Below are 20,594 nucleotides of genomic sequence, written 5' to 3' on the forward strand. Positions count from 1 at the left end.
AGGCCATGGACAAACAGAAACCCTTATTGGAGGGGAAGGTTGTACAAATCTAATTACAATACATGATATGAATTTCTTACGATCGGGACAGAAGGCCTCCATATTTCAAAATAAGTTACCTAATTAATTTTATGATTTAAGATCAATACTCTAAGGAATATAACCTTTGCTTACTGCCAAGATTTAGTGGCCTATGTACTAGAACAAGGGATTTATACTGGTTTCACCCGAGAAAGGTGAGCCCTAAATATCTTCTCATTGGCTGGGTTGCTGACCAATAAGGTGACAGGGGTTTAAGAAATCCAACACCATAGATATGTGTTACATGTGCGCATTACACACCCTGTGAATTGTTCCATAATGTGTGGAATATCGTGAATCTACAGTACTTTTGATTACTACCGCCAAATGACAAATACCATGGTTCTACTTTCCTATAGGTAAGTACCATTATGAGGGGCCGATGACCTGGATTTTGGATCTGTTCGATTACAAGCATAATTGATTCACCATCGTGTTATAGAAGCAGTACCTTGGTCAGTAATACTATTGTTTTGTACCAGCACCTGTACTTGTGAAGCACTGTGGGTCAGTTCCATTGATCGTTTAAATTCACGTCCATCATTCATTCTTCGTTCTCACGCTTTGAATTCTGGTCGGTGGAGAATTTTAGACTTTTCATTCGTAATAACATTTCGTCTCATTTCGTACCATTAGGTGCCGATGACCTTGATGTTAGGCCCCTTTATACAACAAGCATTATCAGTACATTTCAACTGGTAGAAGTACATTCATGTTCATACAAACAGAACACCTTGAAGGACTAGAGATAAGAAGTTCATATTCACAGGGCATGTTCATTAGTATGTTATGCATAAACAATTAGCCTTTATGTCACCCAGGTTGTGCATGTGCCCTGTTGCCTAGTAGGCACTGGGTCCTCGAGGGGCACTGATAACTCATTCCATGTGTGATGGCATCGACACGTATAAGGTGCGAATGGCATCCTGGGGCATAGCCATCCATGCTGCATTCACCTGGTTCCACACTTCATCTTTGGTGGTTGGCACTGGATCACAGCGCCACACCCATCCTTTCACCATATCCCACACATTTTCGATTAGCGACAAGTCCGGTGATCAGGTGGGCCAGGGCAACTGTCTGACATCCTGTGACAAGAAGGCACGTGTTCATGCAGCAATATGTGGTCGCGCATTGTCATGTTGAAATATGGCGTCTGGGGTGTCGTGCAGAAAGGGTATGGCTACGGGTCGCAGGATATCTTTCACGTAGGTCAAGCTGTTGACAGTGACCTCGACACGCACCAACTGTGATTTGTGTTTGTACCCAAGAGCACCGCACACCATAAAGCCTTGAGTTGGCGCTGTATGTCTTGTGCGAATGTAGTCAGTGTGATGTCTTCCCCTGTCTGCGGAGAACAAAAATGCGGCCATCATTTACAAACGAACATAACCTGGTTTCGTCCGAAAACATACCTGCTGCCATTCCTGTCCCCAGTGACGTCGTTCCATGCACAGTTGCATTCTAGCATGTTTATGCACATTAGGCAAAGGTACTCGGAGAAGTGGACGACGCGTCGGTTACCAGATCGTAATAAACAGTGATGGACTGTCGCTCCTGGTAGTGTACGATGTATTACACTGTTCCACTGTTGCGCCAGAGCCGAGGAAGACGCAGATCTGTGCTAGAATTCCATTCGGCTGAGGTGTCGATCTACTCGGGGTTGGTGGGGGGTGGGGTGGTCTGGGTGGTGTGACCAGACCCATCTCGTTGTGTTCTACGGTCTTCCGTGAACATTCTTTACACACCCGTTGCAATGCCGACACACCTCTTCGCACACGAGCAGCAATTTCCCAAATGAATGTATCATGTTCTCTCATGCTAATAATGTGCCCTCTTTGAAACTCACTCATGTGACAGTACTATTCTTGCATATTTCTACGAGGCATCCTGCACGTCTGCTCAAGTCACACTGATCATTACATTCCGTTTATAGCGACAACGAGAGCCGCAGGCACAATTTATCACTCGGTGGTGCTGAGCAGAAATATCGATTTGGAACTTGAACCTGAGGGTCTATGTGATTCAAATGCTAATCATTTCTTCAGAACATACTTGTGCACATGTCCTGTGAATATGAACTTCTTAGGCTATCTCTTGTCTTTCAAGGTGTTCTGGATTTTACGGACATGAGTTTATTTCAATCATTCGCAAAATTTACCAACACCAATAAGTAGATTAGAAGCAATAAGAATTTGTAACAACATAAAATAATAGGAAATATTAATTCAAGAAAGAAGTCCTTCTGAAAAGGAAATTCATATTTTAAAATGGTACTTATATTTTTATGATGGAAGTTGATTCAGTCCTGGCTGGCAACGTCTCACGATTGGTCCCTTTAGAACCCTTTAGGGTGTGATGAGATCTTCCCTTTGAGTAGCACCTTCCGGAAGGAATATCCCTTGCAAGGTGTACCGTGCTCCAACCATGCTTGTTTAAATGTCAGTCGACACTTAACTTGATGGTTCAGATGATTTTTGCATACCACACGTGTTCTGGAATTCATATTGTAGTGGTTATGTCTTGCAGAAGACGTAATAAAGTGTGACCTTTGTAAGACATCACGGCTAATAAACATCGCATGTCGTAGAATATCTTGTAGAATTGTAGTGGGGAAGCGAAGTGAATTTGTGCTCTAGAGTAGAGCAGTGTGAAAGCAGTAGAGTAAGAGCTGAGTAAGTTGAGCGTCGATTACACACTGCCTTTATCAGTTCTCAGCCTAAAAGGTGTAATTATTCGGAAACCAATCATAAATTTTCTGCACGTCTTCTTTAAAATCTTGGTTCGAAACTGGTCTTATGAATAGTTCTAAAAACTAGCTGAACGGTGCTAGCCTTGAAAATGTTAACTGTTCATATCTGTCGCATGCTAAACTCCCGACCAATACGAGAAAATGAATGGATCGCCACGCAGTCATGCAGCTATGAGCTTAAAGGCGACTTGCTCTAAGGTTATCAGATACTGGCCTTCACCATAGCTGTTATAAATGGCCCACTGACCGAATTAAATTAGGCTTTTGCAATCTCAGTTTTAACTGTAATTATGCCATATTCGGAGAAAATATGTTGTAGATGAACGATTTCTTTCCACAGTATGTACTACTGTATAAATGATACAGAAGTATTAAAAGTGTATTATTTTGGTATATTGGTGCGTTGTTGAATTAATATTATATTTTGTAGAAATCCTATGTGTGGTGTGATAATTGCATTTTCAGATTAAATTGTTATGTAGAACTTTAAAGTTTAAACTTTAAATCTGTAGATTTGTACAGTGCATACGCAGTGTCATTCTACATTATTAACAGTTTTCAGAGATGCCCAGCTACCTTTTCGCTGTTAGTTTAAATACTGTAATTGGTTTAACAGTAAAATAATGATAATCATTAAATTTACTATTTGTTAACTTATAATTCCCTCCGGTGTCTTTGAAACGTGTTTGATCCAACGCAATCTCTTCTCTTTGGAGATAAATTGACCCATGAGCGTTTCTCTGTGCCCAGATAGTTTGAACCATGATTACCGTTTACAGCATATACCCTGCAGTTTACTAGTGTTTTCTTACACTTCTCTGAGTGTTAGCTTCCAAATATTCCATGGAATAATTCTGGACGTCGGTTCATCTTCAAACAAGTATATACTTTGTTTCTTAATATTGATAGATCTGTGTTGATATAGGACAGTCAAAGTTCATAGAACTATTGTGATAAATCCATGTCTTGATTGTTGTCTCTTTTTCTCCGTACCTCAGTGGGATAATTTGTTTGTTGTGTAGTGTGATACTGAATGTTCACATTGTCAACAAATGTTAGTTGAAGTGAATTGTTTTTGAGTGTTTTTCTCTAACTGTTAGGTTAGGTTCTACTTGCGTTAGTTTGATTACCTCAAGAATATGTCTTTGGCAGTTTCTCTGAGTAGGGTTCTTTCGTGGGGTTTCCTTAGGACTGTGCTGCAAGAATATGAGCATAAACTTGGTAGCATGGTTTATCGTAATTACCATGCCGACATGCTTGATATGTCTCCTAAATGGATACTTGGAGAAAGGCATACGGAGAAGTTGCGAAGAAGTAAGGGCTACCTCAATCCTAGAACCGAAGAGCATTGGTAGGCAGGCTATCTTGACTTCAAGGGAGGAAAGCATGCTCTTTGGGGTTAAACTTTACTCTTTACTTTTCCAAAGTGTCCCCATGTATCGTTAAATTTTGGACATGTATATGAAAACCTATGTCCAAATGTGCATGTAAACCTGGGGAACTATAAACACCGAATTTTTAAAATAAGGACTTGCTTTTTAACGTATTCTTTGAAATTTCATGTTAAGCTACTCTCACAATAAGTATTGGAAGGAAAGGAATTCAAGCAATTGCTTCTTTGTGGTACTGAGCAACTGGCCGTTTACTATCGGCCTGCATTTGGGAAATGCTGGGTTCGGACCCACTGTCGACGGTCCGGAAGTGCATGTTTTCCATGGTTTCACATTTTCACAGCAAAAAATGGTGTGACTGTACCTTAATTAAGGCCACATTTGGTTCCTTCCCACTCCTAGCCACTTTTAGCTCATCAGCGCCATACGGCCTATCTGTGTCGGTGTGAAAGAGAAATGGTAGAAACCATAAAATAAACAAAATGCCGTAGGTTATGTTCAATTAACTTTCATTAGTAAGGCTTAAATTTATGATTATAACGGGCCACTGTTCTTTGACTGATAATTACATTCAAACTCTGTCATAATCCAAGGGAACTAAATGTTATGTACAGTACATAGTCAATGAAAATTTACATTCTCGTAAGTTCCATAGATTCATAGTTTAGGAATTTTTTTCTTCAGTTTTGTAATTAGGATCCATCTAAATGTGGCTTAGAGTTATTGTAGAATAGTTAGTTTATTAGTAAATATCATTCTTGCTTTATTATATCTTAATATTCTCATTGTATGGGAGATATCTGCTTAGAAATTTAGTTAATTCTATTGTTTCTGTTAACATGTTGTAATTAGGATAATGTAAGTAGGGTTTAGAATTGAAGAGTAGTTATGTTAATTACATAGTAAGTTGCTTGCTTTGCAAAGTCCAGAAATCTCATGACATCAGAGATATCCATGAACTTATCTACCAGGTTACATCCAGCAGGAATGGTGTTGACTAACAGGCCACTGTTCTTCGACTGATAATTACATTCAAACTCTGTCATAATCCAAGGGAACTAAATGTTATGTACAGTACATAGTCAGTGAAAAATTTGTATTCTCGTAAGTTCCATAGATTCATAGATTAGGATTTTTTTTTCTTCAGTTTTGTAATTAGGATCCATCTAAATGTGGCTTAGAGTTATTGTAGAATAGTTAGTTTATTAGTAAATATCATTCTTGCTTTATTATATCTTAATCTTCTCATTGTATGGGAGATATCAGCTTAGAAATTTAGTTAATTCTATTGTTTCTGTTAACATGTTGTAATTAGGATAATGTAAGTAGGGTTTAGAATTGAAGAGTAGTTATGTTAATTACATAGTAACTTGCTTGCTTTGGAAAGACCAGAAATCTCATGACATCAGAGATATCCGTGAACTTATCTACCAGGTTACATCCAGCAGGAATTGTGTTGACTTCATTGTGTGCGCAAGCCTGCAAGATTGAGTTGCTGAGGTTCAGCGCTTTTCAGTCAGCCTTATGTCTGTTACACTCGACATTGCATCCTCTTGAACTTGTGTTTTCTCTGTCTCAATTTTGCTGTGATGGCCGGGGTAAGGAACAGCTTTGGCAGCAGCTACGATATCATGTTGCAGCGTGTCCTGAAGATGAGTATTCACTTCTCTGTGGTGATCATAATGCGCATGTCGGTCACACTAAGAATTTTTATAGCTGCCATGGTGGTAATACCTTCGGTATCTGATATAATGATGGAACTCATGTTTTAGGTTTCACTTGTGGTGACTTCAGCAACCAAATTGACCTTATCGTTGTTCAGGACCGTGATCTCCGACTAACAAAGGATGTGAATGTCATGTCATTTGTGTACCACCTCTGCAGACGATGGGCATAGCGGATTTAAGGATCTCTATGCATCGTAGAGGTGGAGGGATAAATGCACCCGAGAAGATCAAATGGTGGAAGCTTAAAGACTTGGAGACCATAGCAGAGAGCATAAATTTTCCTCTCGTTGACCTGAATGCAATTTACAACATGCGGACACATTCTACAGATATTTCACTGCAACCGTCACAGTAAACTTGGGCACGACATAACCTAGTTCCTACTGTATTGAAAATAAAACGTTCTTATGGATGATTCCAGTCCAAGAAGAGGTGTCGAAAAGGACAAAGACATGCTGTATATAAATTGGCTTTCACAAAAGGCTCCAGAACGCAGGGAAAGAATTGTCTTTGCCGAACGTATTGGCTAAGAAATCTGTCGCTGAATCGAGGAGCACTCACTGTAATGACCTGTGTACAAGGTGTATCAGAACTGAACTGACAAAGAATACAGGGATGCTCTTCGTGTATTGTTGGGGAAGATGGTGCAGTTGGATTGCCGGGGAAATGTTTCTTTTAAGGAAATGAAGTATTTACTATATTTGATTTACCAGAGAGTCAGCCGCTGCCCGTTTCTGTGCGTCAGAATAAGGAAGGGATGGGAAGTGAAAAGTGGGAGGCATAAGAAATGCTCGGTGCGAATGCACAAGTTTCTCGTTCACTTCTCTTATTCGCTTCCGAGCTCCGGTAGGCAGTGTACAGTTTGTTCTACACAAATTGACTACTGTGTGATCCCCATAGAAAGGGAAGGCATACTTGTGCCAAGAATACAGGCAGCCTTTAAAACCGTTCGCCACATACTGCACTATTGTGAACTATGCACCAAAATAGGAGGGGGCCATATAGAACATCTACTGTAATCAAACCGTTGGGCGCGTTGATTCCTTCGTTCAGTATTTCATTGAATTTACATTGTTGTGAGTGAACGAATACACAATCGCGATGCGGCAGCTTTGCATCTTCGAGCTTGTTAATTAATATAGAATATTACTGCGACAAACAGACGAGAGGACAAACAATCTGGTGCTTTCCTTGACTGACAATTGTGCGGTTACGGCTATTTAATAAATGAACTGTGGATATTGCTTGTTAGAGACAATCCTACTGAAGTCGTATGCGCGCCAAGCATTATCTCTGTCTGCATCATACACTCCACAACTCCTCCCTACCCTTGTCTTCCCTGAAACGCGGCAGCAGCTCGTCAATTTGAATCGCGCACCCGGAAGTAAAATTTGAAGCTATTTTCTCAAAAAGTATAATTATCCCCGCCAGTCTGATTGAACCATTGTTCTTAACATAACACGAGAGCATCCTTGAATATTTGTCGGTATAGTTCTGATAAACACTGTACACCACTGAACTCAAAGGAAGGAGAAGAGAACTATTTTCCATCTGACCAAAATTGACAAAAGTATTGAGCACTCTGTGTACATTAGAGGCAAAGATGGCCAGTGATACAGGACAAACAATAAATCCTCAAACATTGGCAACAAAATTTGTAGGTATTTCATGCGTTGAATTACCACATCACCGTATACCTCATGGTAAGTCCCATCGTATGCATCACATCAAAGGAAGTGGAGAGTACCTTTACGAGTGTGAAGAACCAAAAAGCTCCAAGACGAGATTACTTTCCAACAAACTTCTGGAAATTATAGCAATTTAAAGAACTCATTATCAACTGGCTGACAAGCTTGTTCATTGAAGGAGTTGATTCTGGCTCAGTTCCCAGTCATTGGGCTGTACACATCTTTGTCCCTATTTTGAAGCAAAATGACGATTCAGCAGAATGTGCAAATTACCCCCAATTGTACATGAGAACATCTTTGAGAGTATCATTCATTATTGCCTGGGTGAAATCGTCGGCATTATTGCTAACCAGTGCATCTTCATTAAGGTTGCTGGAACAACTCATGCAATTTTCACTGCCAGAATGTTCATTGAAAAGCACTGATAGCATCAGCAGGCAGTGTACATTGCCTTCCTTGATCTTGAAATTACTTTCGACCATGTTCCACACCGTGTAATCTGGACTGCACTCGTGACCATGATGTACCAAGAATGCTTATAATTTGGATCAAGATGCTACACACGAATACCAGAGGTTATGTATGTTGCGCTGTCAACGTCTCGGGGATCTTCTCAGTGTACATCAATGTTCCACTCTGTTCCCATTGCCCTTTGTCCTCAGCATGGACACCACCACATGGGACCTGCAAAGGAGTGTTTGTAGGACTCTCTTACATGCAGATGGTGTTGCACTTGCTGATAGACCCAGAATGGGACTGCGGCATCAAGTTGAAGATTGAATGCCTGTTTTTCACAATACAACCTTAGAATAAACAAAAGGAAGAGTGAATACTTGGAGTCATCTTAACCATCCAATGTCTCCGTCCAAATTGTTTCAGGTACCTAGGATCTTGCCTACAGACTGGTAGTGGGGTAGTTCTTGAAGTGCGAATTATGATACAGGCAGCATGGATGGATGAAGGGAAGTCACAGGCACACACTGTGACTGATGGATAACACTACGTCTGAAGTCCAGAATATAATACGTCGTGTTGCTGTGTACTGTGTTGAATCTCGACAGACTGAGAAAGGTATGGAGTAGCAATTACACAACATGGAAATGTGTATACTACATTAGTCGATGGGGATTGCTGTCCTGCACCACGTAAAAAAAGACACCGTTCACCAGCTAATGAGCATCGCAGCCATCGCTCGTGAGGCATAGGTATGTCACCAATGTATGGTCGTGTCCTTTTGCAGCACCTGACGCAGTTGGCAATTTCATCCTAGCTTTTGAAATTACTTTGCAATGTCCACCTGGTCCTACTCTAAAAAGGCATTAAAATAATATACAAAATTTTTAAAACTAGAAACTCTGCTGGGATTGGTAAAATTTCTGGGCATATACGAAAGTCAATTCTTTGAGTTATTGATTAGTGTATGTGTGAAGCAGCTATACCAGATGAATGAATAATTAGTGTATTAGCACCCTTTGTGTAAAGAAAATGTGCTAAACATCAAGCCAATAACTACACACTAGTCGTCTTGACTGGTGTTGCATGCAAGCTCTTGGAATGAATTCTTTCTGATTATATTATACACATTTGCGAAATTAGCAACTGGTTCGGTAGAAGGTAGTTGAGGTTTCGGAAACATTATAACACTGAAGCTCATCTTGTAGATTCCAGCAGGATATAGCAAATATATTAGATTCACGTGGTCAGATGTGTCACGATTGACATATCTAAGGATTTTCATGGGTTAGATCTCGGTAAACTACTGACAAAAATTAGTATGGTTGGGATAGATAAAATAGTGGCTAAATGGGTGACTATAAAGACGTGGCCAAATTATTAAACATTAAAAAAATTGAGAATTGAAAACATAAGATGTTACCCATTTTTAAGTTGACGACTTTAGTACTTGGTATGCACCCCCTTAGCTTTCATGTGTGACTTGCTTAGACTGGGCATACCCTCAATCAGTATTTTACACTGACTCTTTAAATCGTCATCATGACACCAGATCTGAACGAGCTTCACAGTAAAGCCAATTTTTGTCGTTATATTCGTTTGTCGGATTTTTCTTTTCTATTGCCCAAGGATGTTCTATGGGGTTCATGTCTGGACTGTTTCTAGGATTTGTGGCAAGGAGGCCCATCTTGCATAAAAGTAAATTCACTTTGGCCAAACCACTCTTGCACCTGAGCTATAAAACGGGTTCTTAATACTATATAGTTCACGTCTCATAGTTCCTTCTACAATATATAATCGTCCACATCCGTACCAAGAAAAAACAATCCAGACCATCACAGAAGTTGGATACTTCACTCTCTGCTTCACTCAATCTGGATGGAATGCTTCTCCTCCGTTTCTTCTGACACATTGACTTGTCTCTTCTTCGATAGGAAATACCGATTCGTCACTAAAAAACCTGAAATAAATAAAACAAATAAGCCTAGCATTAAATGCAATAAGTTGTAAGGTTTAAAAGAAGAATTTCATACATTTACTGTGCTGTACGGTTACATCAATTAGATTGGGTTATAATGGAATAATGAATGATAATTTACGAATTGCAGTAATTGTCATGGACTTGCCTGTTTCCATTCATCAGATGACCAATTCTGGAGTGTCTTGACCCAGTGGAACCTCTTAGCAGCCATAGTAGAAGAAATCGTCGCTTTTCTTTGAGGTCGTCTTGCTCTCATTCTAGCGTGAAACAGCTCTCGTCTCACAGTTCTGGCTGGTACCAATGGCCCATACACTTACAATTTCTTACGTAAATCCAAACTGGTAACCTTGCGGTTGTTTACTGACAAATTAATCAGTTTTGCTTCCTCTTTGGGGTTAGTTTCTTCTTTCGCCCACAGTTTCCGTCTCGTTGTTGACATATTGTCATCGTCTTATCTTAACATTTTAAAATTCTACTTATAGATTGCAGTGTTATTTGCAATCTAGAATCTATATCTTGCTGTGAATAACATTTCTAAGCAAGTAGCTCCCTGACAATGTCTTTCTTCATTTTGTCACCCCTCTTCTTCTTCTTCTTCTTCTTCGTCTTTTCCCGCTCATGCGGGGTCGACGTTTTTGACAAGTCTTTTCCATTTTCCTCGGTCCCAAATGGTGTTTTCATTTAACTGCTTTTCTGCGAAGTCTTCTCGCACACAGTCCATCCATCTTCTTCTAGGTCTGCCTCTCTCCCTCCTGCCCTTCACCTCCAAGTCAAGCACTCTTCTTGCTACATAGTTCTCATCCCTGCGCTTAATGTGACCATACCAGAGCAACCGCCTTTCTTGAACTTTCTGTGATGCTTGAGTAACCTTAACACTGCCTCGTATGAAGCTGTTCTTGATATGGTCTTTCCTAGTAACACCACACATCCATCGTAGCATTTTCATTTCGGCTACATCCAACCGCTTATTTTGCGATTGTACTATTGGCCAAGTTTCTGCACCGTATATCATGGCAGGTCTCACCGCACTTTTGTAGACACTCCCTTTCACTTGGACATTTAGTCTCCTGTCGCAGAGGACACCAGACAGCCTTTTCCAATTTAACCAGGCAGCCTGAATTCGGTGTGTAATTTCCAGATCTAGATTGCCATCATCAGATACAGTTGATCCAAGGTACTTGAAACAATTACTTGCGAGGAGTTGATTTCCATCCATTTTCACACTATAATTTCCCTTTCCACCGAGGCACAAGTATTCTGTCTTATTCCGGCTGATTTTAAGACCTCTATCCTCCAGTGCTTTTTTCCAGTGTTCTAGTTTAAGTTCAAGTTGTTCTCTCTTAGTGCTGCATAGTACGATGTCATCTGCAAATAGCATGCACCAAGGAGCTGGATCTCTAAGACTTTCAGAGAGAACATCCATTATCAGATTAAAGATATAAGGACTCAGCGCAGATCCTTGATGGAGACCAACTTCAACTGGAATGGTTTCCGTTAGCCCTACACTGCTTCTAACTTGCGTCTTTGACCCATGATACATGTCCTGAATGATGCGCACATACTTCTCTGGTACTCCCTTGGATCTCATGCATCTCCATACTTCTTGGCGGGGCACACGATCATAAGCCTTCTCTAAATCAATAAACACCATATGTAATTCTTTCCTCTTTTCTCTGTGTCTTTCCATGAGCTGTCTTAGAGAAAAAATGGCATCTATGGTTCCTTTCCCTGGCATAAATCCAAATTGTTCTTCTGCTATTATTGTCTCCTGCCTAAGCCTACTTTCAATGACTTTTTCCCAGATTTTCATAGTGTGCGACATGAGTTTTATTCCTCTGTAATTTGCACAATCCTGAATGTCCCCCTTTTCTTTAAAAATGGGGATTATGGTACTCTTCCGCCACTCATTGGGCATTACTTCCTGTTGGAATATTTGTTGGAATAGGTTTAACAACATATTTATTCCCTCTTCTCCCAGGCATTTCCAGACCTCTACAGGGATTTCATCGGGGCCCGTTGCTTTTCCACTTTTCATTTTCTTCATAGCAGTTTCAACCTCTATCCTGCATATGTCAGTGGTTACATTATAATTTGGAATGCCATCTTCAAACACAAGCCGTTCATTCTCCTCATTAAGAAGCTTTTTAAAATACTCCTCCCATCTCTTCTTAATTAGGTTCTCATCTTGAATTACCATTCCTTGTTCATTCTTCATTTGCTTGATGTGTGTTAGATCTTTTGATGCTACATCCTGTGCCTTAGCAATTCTGAAGAGCTTTGCCTCGCCCTCTTTGGTCCCTAAATTTTCGTAGACTTCATTCCATGCCAATGCCTTTGCTCTTCCAACAGCTCTTTTCGCAGCTTTATTAGCTTGTCTGTAGTGTTCTCTATCTTCGGCTATTCCAGATTCTTCCCAGGCTTTCTTGGCTTGTTTTTTCATCTTGATCGCATTCTGGACCTCATCATTCCACCACCATGTTTCTTTATCAAGTGGAGCGCCTTTACCAGATGTCATACCGAGAACTTCCATACCAACTTTCCTGATAGCTTCAGCGTTTACTGTCCACCATTTCTGAACACCTTCTACTAACTGTGCTTCTTGGATCACCTTTTTCTTGAATTCACTTCTCAAAATTGGATCTTCTAACCTCCACCATTTGATTCTTGGAGTCATTTTCCTTACTGCTCTCTTCTTCATCCCTGTGCATACATAATCAAGCACTAGCACTCTGTGTTGTGGAGCTACGTCTTCCCCTAGTATGACTTTGCAGTCCTTTACCTCCTTCAGATGCATTCTTCTACACAAGAGGAAATCTATTCGGCTTTCCCGTCCTCCACTTTTGTATGTCCATAGATGCCTCTCGCTTTTCTGGAAGAAGGTGTTACAAATCGCCAGATCTGAAGCCAAGGCAAAATTTATCACTCTCTCACCCTCTTCATTTCTTGTATCAAATCCCCAACCTCCATGCACTCTTCTCAATGTTTCTCCTTCCATACTGGTTCCAACGTGACCATTCAGATCTCCACCTAAGAATACTTTTTCATTTGCTGGTATGCTGGAAAGTTCTTCTTCCAGGTCTCTCCAGAAATCATCCTTTTCTTCCTCTTCACAACCAACTTGTGGAGCATAAGCAGTTATAATTGTGAACTCTTCCCCAAGGCACAGCTTCACACTCATTATTCTATCATTTCTTCTGTTTACACTGACCAGGCAGGTTACAAAGTCATTTGAAAGGATAATTCCAACACCATTTCTACCTGCACTGTTTGCTCCACTGTACAGCAACTTAAAACCACAGCCAAGCACTCTTGCCTTATTACCCTTCCACCTAGTTTCTTGAACACACAGAATTCCAATCCTCCTCCTCATCATTAGATCCACAACCTCTCTACCCTTCCCCGTCATAGATCCAACATTCAGTGTTCCAATTCTCACTTGAAATTGCTTCTTTAGCCAGGCCCGACCATGGCCCGGTATCCTTCGCTCATTTCTCACAAAGGGCAGGCGGAATCCTTGCGCGTCGCTTCTGGGGCACGTCCTAGCAGTTTCCGAGTCTAATCTTGTAGAACTTGTCATATTTGTATGGTTTTGGCTATTTACTTTTAAAGCCGGATGCCCTTCCTGTCGCCAACCCGTTTCCAACTTATCGGGGATAATTTATGTAACCTCTGTGCCCTAGGCAACGCCGTGAGGAACATACAATGTACCTGTCTTCTCTACATCCACTCTTAAGAAATATCAACTGAACTCCTGAATAGTATCAATAATGCATGTAACTTACAGAATGCACAGTCTTAACAATAAGTCACATTATTTACTTCCTTACAGCAGCAATATGCAGATTTAGACGATAAACAACAGAACATGTTCACTAACAAAAGTGACACAAAACCATGTGAATAAAGAAATTACATTGTGGTTCTCACTGTGGCCTCTATATGAAAAATACAATAGTGTGGACAGAGATATCCCAAGTGGTAACTTTACCACCAAACATGTTCAAGGATTAGGCTATAAGGCTCAATAATTTACATATAAAGATAGAAATATACCTCTCACCATTAAAATTTGGCCACGTCTGGTGTATTTCTAGAAAATAGAACTCAGAGCATTAGAGTAGGTGAAGTTTTATTTGATCCTGTAACATTATGTGATTGGGTCCCACAGGGCAGTATTATGAGAACTTCATTTCCTGATATATTAAACAATATGAATAATGAACTGAAAAAGTGATGAGGCTCTGTGTAATAAATAAGTTTCAGGATTGTGAGTAACTGCAAAATGACCTTCACAATATTGTAAACTGGACATTGGTAAACAGGGAGAAAAGCCAGGTTCTGTGTTTCACAAATAGAAAGATTCCTCTCTGGTTTAATTATTGTGTTGATGGGGTGAAAGTTCTTCATGGGGATCTCTGTAAGTACCTAGTTATTCATAATAAGGATATATCTTCATTGTCGTAATCGTATAAACCTATTGAAAATAAAATTTACAGGTCTCATAGTATGATTATGAGGTTATTTAGGGGTTGTAAAAGAGAAGGCATATAAATCTCCAGCAAAACAGCAACGAAAGTATCAGACCATCACCAGTATTACTTGAGTAGAGAACAGGAAATATTCTACAGAAGTAGCTCTTGCCTTGCGGGTGATTTCTAACAAAGAGATGTTGCAAAGTTTCAGCTGGGAAGACTTGGAGAAAGACAAGCTGTTTGATTAAGCAGTATATTATGAGATGTCATTGGAGAGATGGCTTGGAATGACATTAGTTGATGAATACATATAAGTCACGCTCTTTAAGTGTAGGAAAGGTCACAACTTGAAGATAAGTTGGCATTCATGGGGACAAATTTTGGCAAATGTTCACTTATAGGAAAATGATTTAGTGATTGAAATAATTTACCATGGGAGTTGTTTCATAAGTTTCCACAATCTTTTTCTACATAAACAACCAACAGCCCTAAATGCTGTTGTTTCATTGATTGATTCATTCATTGATTGGGACATTGACTGATTTATGTTGTTTGGTCGTAATGTGATGTACAGACATTGATGATGGATATTTCCATGCTTATGATTTAAGCATTGTCCACTTGTTGCGAAAGTGGTGGGAATACTGTGGGATTATTTGATATTACAGTGAAGTGTTTTCGGAAAGAAAGTGTATAGGAACATGGAAATGAACAAAGAAGTGACAAGTCAAGTCATGTGTAGAAGGATGGGAACAGGCGAATGTGAATATAAGAGGATGAAGAATTTAGCTAGTCATTGTGGAATTAGGAATCAACAGAAAGAGAAATAGAAGCAAGGAATGGTATTGGGTTATGATTTGGAGATTGTATTTATTATTTTATTATATTATTATTATTATTATTATTATTATTATTATTATTATTATTATTATTAATATTCCTTAAATTGTACATGTAGGCCTACACATACACGGAAGTGACTCCACCCACACATGTATATGTACATATACTCCGCTGAATATTCACAAATATGTAAGTATTTTTAAATTTACATATTTACAAATGTTTCTCCGTATGTATGCTACTATTTGTACTGATATCCAACAGTGTGTTCCTGTTCATGTTCTTATCTATCTTATCAGTTGTCTGAAAAGCAGTGGCAATAAGGACTCGCGTTAAAACGCAGCAGGTCATAATGCAAGTTAGGTTCCGAAAAGGGGTAAAAAATAAAATAAATAAATGCAATGTAATTTCAATCTAATAGAAATTATATAGTATTACTTGAAGTAGTTGCACAAGTTGTATATGTGTTGATTATGTTTGTAATACAGAAGATATGAGTAAAATTTTGTAAATTATATACATTTATTAAGGATGAGCTGTGAGCTTAATAGAAAATTTAGCTTAAATTGTATAATACTGTATTTTAGGAAATTGTTTTCTTCTCTGTTCTTTTAAATTGAGTGCTTGATATTAATGTATTTTTATGTACCATTTGCTACCATGGTAGACACCTCTCTTGCATTTCAAGTGATTTTGATTTGATTGTTCCTTTCCATTACATATTTTTTAAATGGGATATAAATTAATTATACTCTTATTGTGCCACTATGAAATTTAAATTTTTAGCTGTTTCTTGTTTAGCCCTATATATTTTTATTTCCTTACTTCTTTATTCTACGTTTCTTATTTCTAACTTGTAGCCTTCCGAAGATACTAAGGAGGAAATATTCATAGAGGAACAAACTGATGATCAGCTGTTGCCATACATCAAAGAAGAAACAAAGTATGTACACTACAAATTCTATACAATATGGAATATCTTTTACCTATTTACATATGTCTTCAGTAGTGGTTGGTTTATCTCCCAAAACTGGCCATTTTCATCAGTTTAATCCTCTCATTACAAGATTACATTTAAACGAAAATATCTTAATATTCTATTTGTTAAAATTATCTAAAATATTCAGGAACTTTAAGATCATATTTAATGTTCCATCATGTACTCGTAGTTTTATTCAATATATATCTACAAAAAGAATCTCTGTTAAAGCTATATATTTTGAAGTATATTTGTTTACAACACCTTTAAGCAACTATGGAAAAATTGTTCTGTCTTTCGCTGTCTCTGCATAATTTGTTCCTCACATTCTTATCATCTGAAATGCCATCTGAAACTATTGCCTCCAGATATTCTGACAAGTTATTTTATACGTTCATGTCAACAGTGACACACAGAGAAAGCGATGTTTTTAGATTATAAATTAAATCTACAAATTCAAAATTCTTAAGCTTTTGTAAACAATAAAATTATTTCTAACATAATCAGTTTAATTAATGAATATAATGATGGCTGAGTTCAATAATGTGATAACTCAGAGAATGTCATTTTTAAATTATTTGGTTAGATTCCTTGTTTATTATCATTTCTGTCCTCTTGTGTGTTATGTCAGATTCCTCCATTTGTGGACGCCAAAGCAGATAATGTGTTGTAGAAATGAAACCTTCAGATCAGAAATGTTACATCTTCGATATCATAGTTTTCAAATAAAACGTCTGCATTGTTGAAAGCGTAAAAAATGTGGTATTGAATTTGTGTTCGTTCCAGTGTTGTGGTCACACTTGCTGATTCATTTTAGTGTTCATTGTCAGTCAGGTGCGTGTAGTGCGCTGATTGCAGACATACACAGTTAGTACAAACTAATAAAATGGACAGCTACAAGTGGAGTTTTAAATGTGTGCAGGTTGCCTAAAAAATTCAGAATTCTTTAAGTAAGTGAATTTATTATCTCGTAAAAGTAGATAAATAGGGGGTACATTATTGCTGCACGTCCGTAGGTTTAACCTCAAAGTGCCCTACACGTGACCCCCAGTGTTACTAAGAAAGCAATAATTGTGGCTGCTGGACCTATCTTTTTAAAAATCTCCCAGCAATGACAAAAATATTTCGTGGAAATAGCTCTTCTCAGAGCTACCAGACAAGAAACATTGGACCTATCATCCGTGTCTTCCAGCTTAACGTAGAAAGCATCAGCAGAACAAAATGTGACTACCTATTCAAAGTTATCCTGGATAATAAGATATATTTTGTGGCTATACAGGAAACCCGTACAGCCAATGAAGAAGAGTTTCGGAAAAGTGGCCGCATTTAATGGTTACACAGCTCTTGGTGCAACATATCACAGTGCACACGGTATAGCTACTTATGTTCTTAATAATATCCAAGATACCCCACTGCTCTTTCAAACCGCTGACGAAGACATCCATTGTGTTGCTGTGCGAGTGGCAGATGTTACGAACGAAACTCGTAGAATGGACAGAAATGTACAATCTCCATCTGATTTTTGACCCAAAAGATCTTGGTACTTTCCAATCCGCTGCATGGAATAGGGATTCCAATCTTGACCTGTGTTTTGTTAGCTGCAATGAGGGAGGACAGCCCTTACATACCAATCGTAAAGTGTTAAGACATTTTCCCCACAGTCAACATCGCCCCATTGTAGTAGATATTGGCATCAAAATTCCCGTTGTACGGTCAATACCACATGCTCGGTGGAATTTCAGAAAAGCAAATTTGTCACCATTCACAACTGAACTGGATAACTGTGTTCGATGGATTGCTCCCAGGCACAACAATTACAAGCGTTTCGTAGGTGCAGTTATGATGGCGGCTGTGAAGGGTTTGCCTGGAGGCCATAAAAAGAATACATCCCTGGTTGGAATGTTGGGACTGATGCGCTCTATAACGAATATCTGCAGACTGGTGATGAAGACATAGCTGATGAACTCTTTCCAGCATGGACACTACCCGGAGAGAACGGTGAATTGAAACAGTGGAGAATATCAACTTAACTCGTTCCAGTAGAAGAGCTTAGAGTCTCCTCAGAAAACTTGGAGGAAGGACACCTTTGGTGAAGCAAGAGCCTGGAGTTATTCCGGATGAAGTAGCATCTCACATCGTCACAACTTCCCAAACTCCATCAGATAAGAAACATACCAAATACATACGGCGCCAGCTCCAAACTCTGAAATCAAGAACACCACGCACATCAAGGTATTCACAACCGCTTACGGGACAAGACATCAATGCTGCTCTCAAAGACGTTAAACCAAATAAAGCTCCAGGTTTTGATGGCATTCATCCAGAATTTCGCATTCATTTAGGGAAGAATGCAAGAAGTTGGCTGACAAGGGTTTTTGCCGACAGTAGTATAATTGGACAGTTCTGGCGCCACCACCTCCTCCGGCTCCCAGAGGCCACCTCCACCACCACCACCACCACCACCGGCTCCCAGATGCCTCCTCCACCACTACCACCACAGGCTCCCAGAGGCCTCCTCCTCCTCCACCACCACCGGCTCCCAGAGGCCTCCACCACCACCATCACGGCTCCCAGAGGCCTCCTCCACCACCACAGGCTCCCAGAGGCCTCCTCCACCACCACCACCACCACAGGCTCCCAGAGGCCTCCTCCACCACCACCACCACCACCACAGGCTCCCAGAGGCCTCCTCCACCACCACCACAGCCAGAGGCCTCCCAGATGCCTCCTCCACCACCACCACAGCCAGATGCCTCCCAGATGCCTCCTCCACCACCACCACAGCCTGAGGCCTCCCAGAGGTCTCCCCCACCACCCGCGGGAAATTTGAATTTGTAAACAAAGCCACGTGCTTTTTGACAGCTGTCATCGACAACAACGCATCGCTAACCTCAGTACTGCCATCTTGACGGCCCTAAACCTCAGTAGTACCAACTTAACCTAACTAGCGCGAGGTAAACAAAGCCACGTGTTTTTTGACAGCCACGTGCTTTTTGACAGACAACAACGCATCGCTAACCTCAGTACTGCCATCTTGACGGGCCTAAACCTCAGTAGTACCAACTTAACCTAACTAGCGCTTAGTAAACAAAGCCACGTGCTTTCTTGACAGCTGTCATCCACCATCTTTAAACTACAGAGCACTGTGCTGCCCTCTTTATCGCAGTAGCTGCAAATTCGTCACCTGTCATCGGCAGTGCTGCCATCTTGGCGGACCTAAACCTTAGTGCTACCAACTTAACCTCACTACCGCGAGATAAACAAATCCACGTGCAGCTGACATCCACCATCTTCAATCTATAGAGCACAGTGCTGCCCTCTTTAGCTACTTACCTTTGAAATGTGGTGGCGGATAATTTGAAAAATGCTTTTTGACAGCAGCCATCTTTGAGCACCGTGCTGCCCTCTTTAGCTACTTACCTTTGAAATGTGGTGGCGGTAAATTCCACGTGCTTTACAAACCTATATGCTTTTCTGACAGTTGTCATCCGCCATCTTTAATCCAGAGAGAACAGTGCTCAATCTTTAGTTGAAATGTGGTGGCGGCAAATTCCACGTGCTCTTGTTTGGAAACAAATCAACATGCTTTATTGGCAGCTGTCAACCGCCATCTTTAATCAACAGAGCACCGTGCTGCCCTCTTTAGCTACTTACCTTTGAAATGTGGTGGTGGTAAATTGTACGCGCTCTTATTTGGAAACAAACCGGCAATTTCGTTAGCTGTCATCCGCTATCTTTAATCCACAGAACACCGTGCTGCCCTCTGCTCTTCTTCCTCTATCAAGCTACATCTGTATCGAACGTGCATTGCAAAAGCAAGAGTATTGCAAGTTTAGACTTGAACACATACTACCGTTTATAGTTCGATGTTGTTGAACACTGCATTGCAATCAAACACTGTTTAGAAAAAGAAAAAGAATTCTCTTCTCAACATGAGCTAGACAATAACATACTTACGAATCTGCTCAACACCTTCTTTCTTGCTTTTCTTCTTTGAGTAATAAACAAAAACTCTATCTTGCAAATAAGGAGCGGGAGGAAGGTAATACCTAACCTAAAATAAAAGAATATGCTAATTCTACATTATTTATTTACATCTTGTATGTACAAGTTTTATCTCGAATCATTTTACCCTAGTGATGTTTGCGTACTTCTCGACGGAATTCTTGTATGTACAAGTTTAAACTTGCCGTACTACACTCTCAGCGTACCTCTCCCTACAATATG

At 39.9% G+C, this 20,594-nt stretch overlaps 1 protein-coding gene across 1 annotated transcript in view; it reads left to right on the top strand.

The window, feature by feature from the left end:
• Positions 1-18,323, top strand: part of LOC137503312 (uncharacterized) — a 46,338-nt gene extending 28,015 nt beyond the window's left edge. Inside the window, exons 4-5 of the mRNA XM_068230863.1 lie at positions 16,249-16,331; positions 18,173-18,323. Of these exons, the coding sequence (XP_068086964.1) occupies positions 16,249-16,331; positions 18,173-18,323 (234 nt within the window). The remainder of the gene's footprint in view (positions 1-16,248; positions 16,332-18,172) is intronic.
• Positions 18,324-20,594: the final 2,271 nt, after the last annotated feature.

Source organism: Anabrus simplex, chromosome X (genome assembly GCF_040414725.1).
Source record: "Anabrus simplex isolate iqAnaSimp1 chromosome X, ASM4041472v1, whole genome shotgun sequence".
In the NCBI taxonomy this organism is placed as follows: Eukaryota; Metazoa; Arthropoda; class Insecta; order Orthoptera; family Tettigoniidae; genus Anabrus; species Anabrus simplex.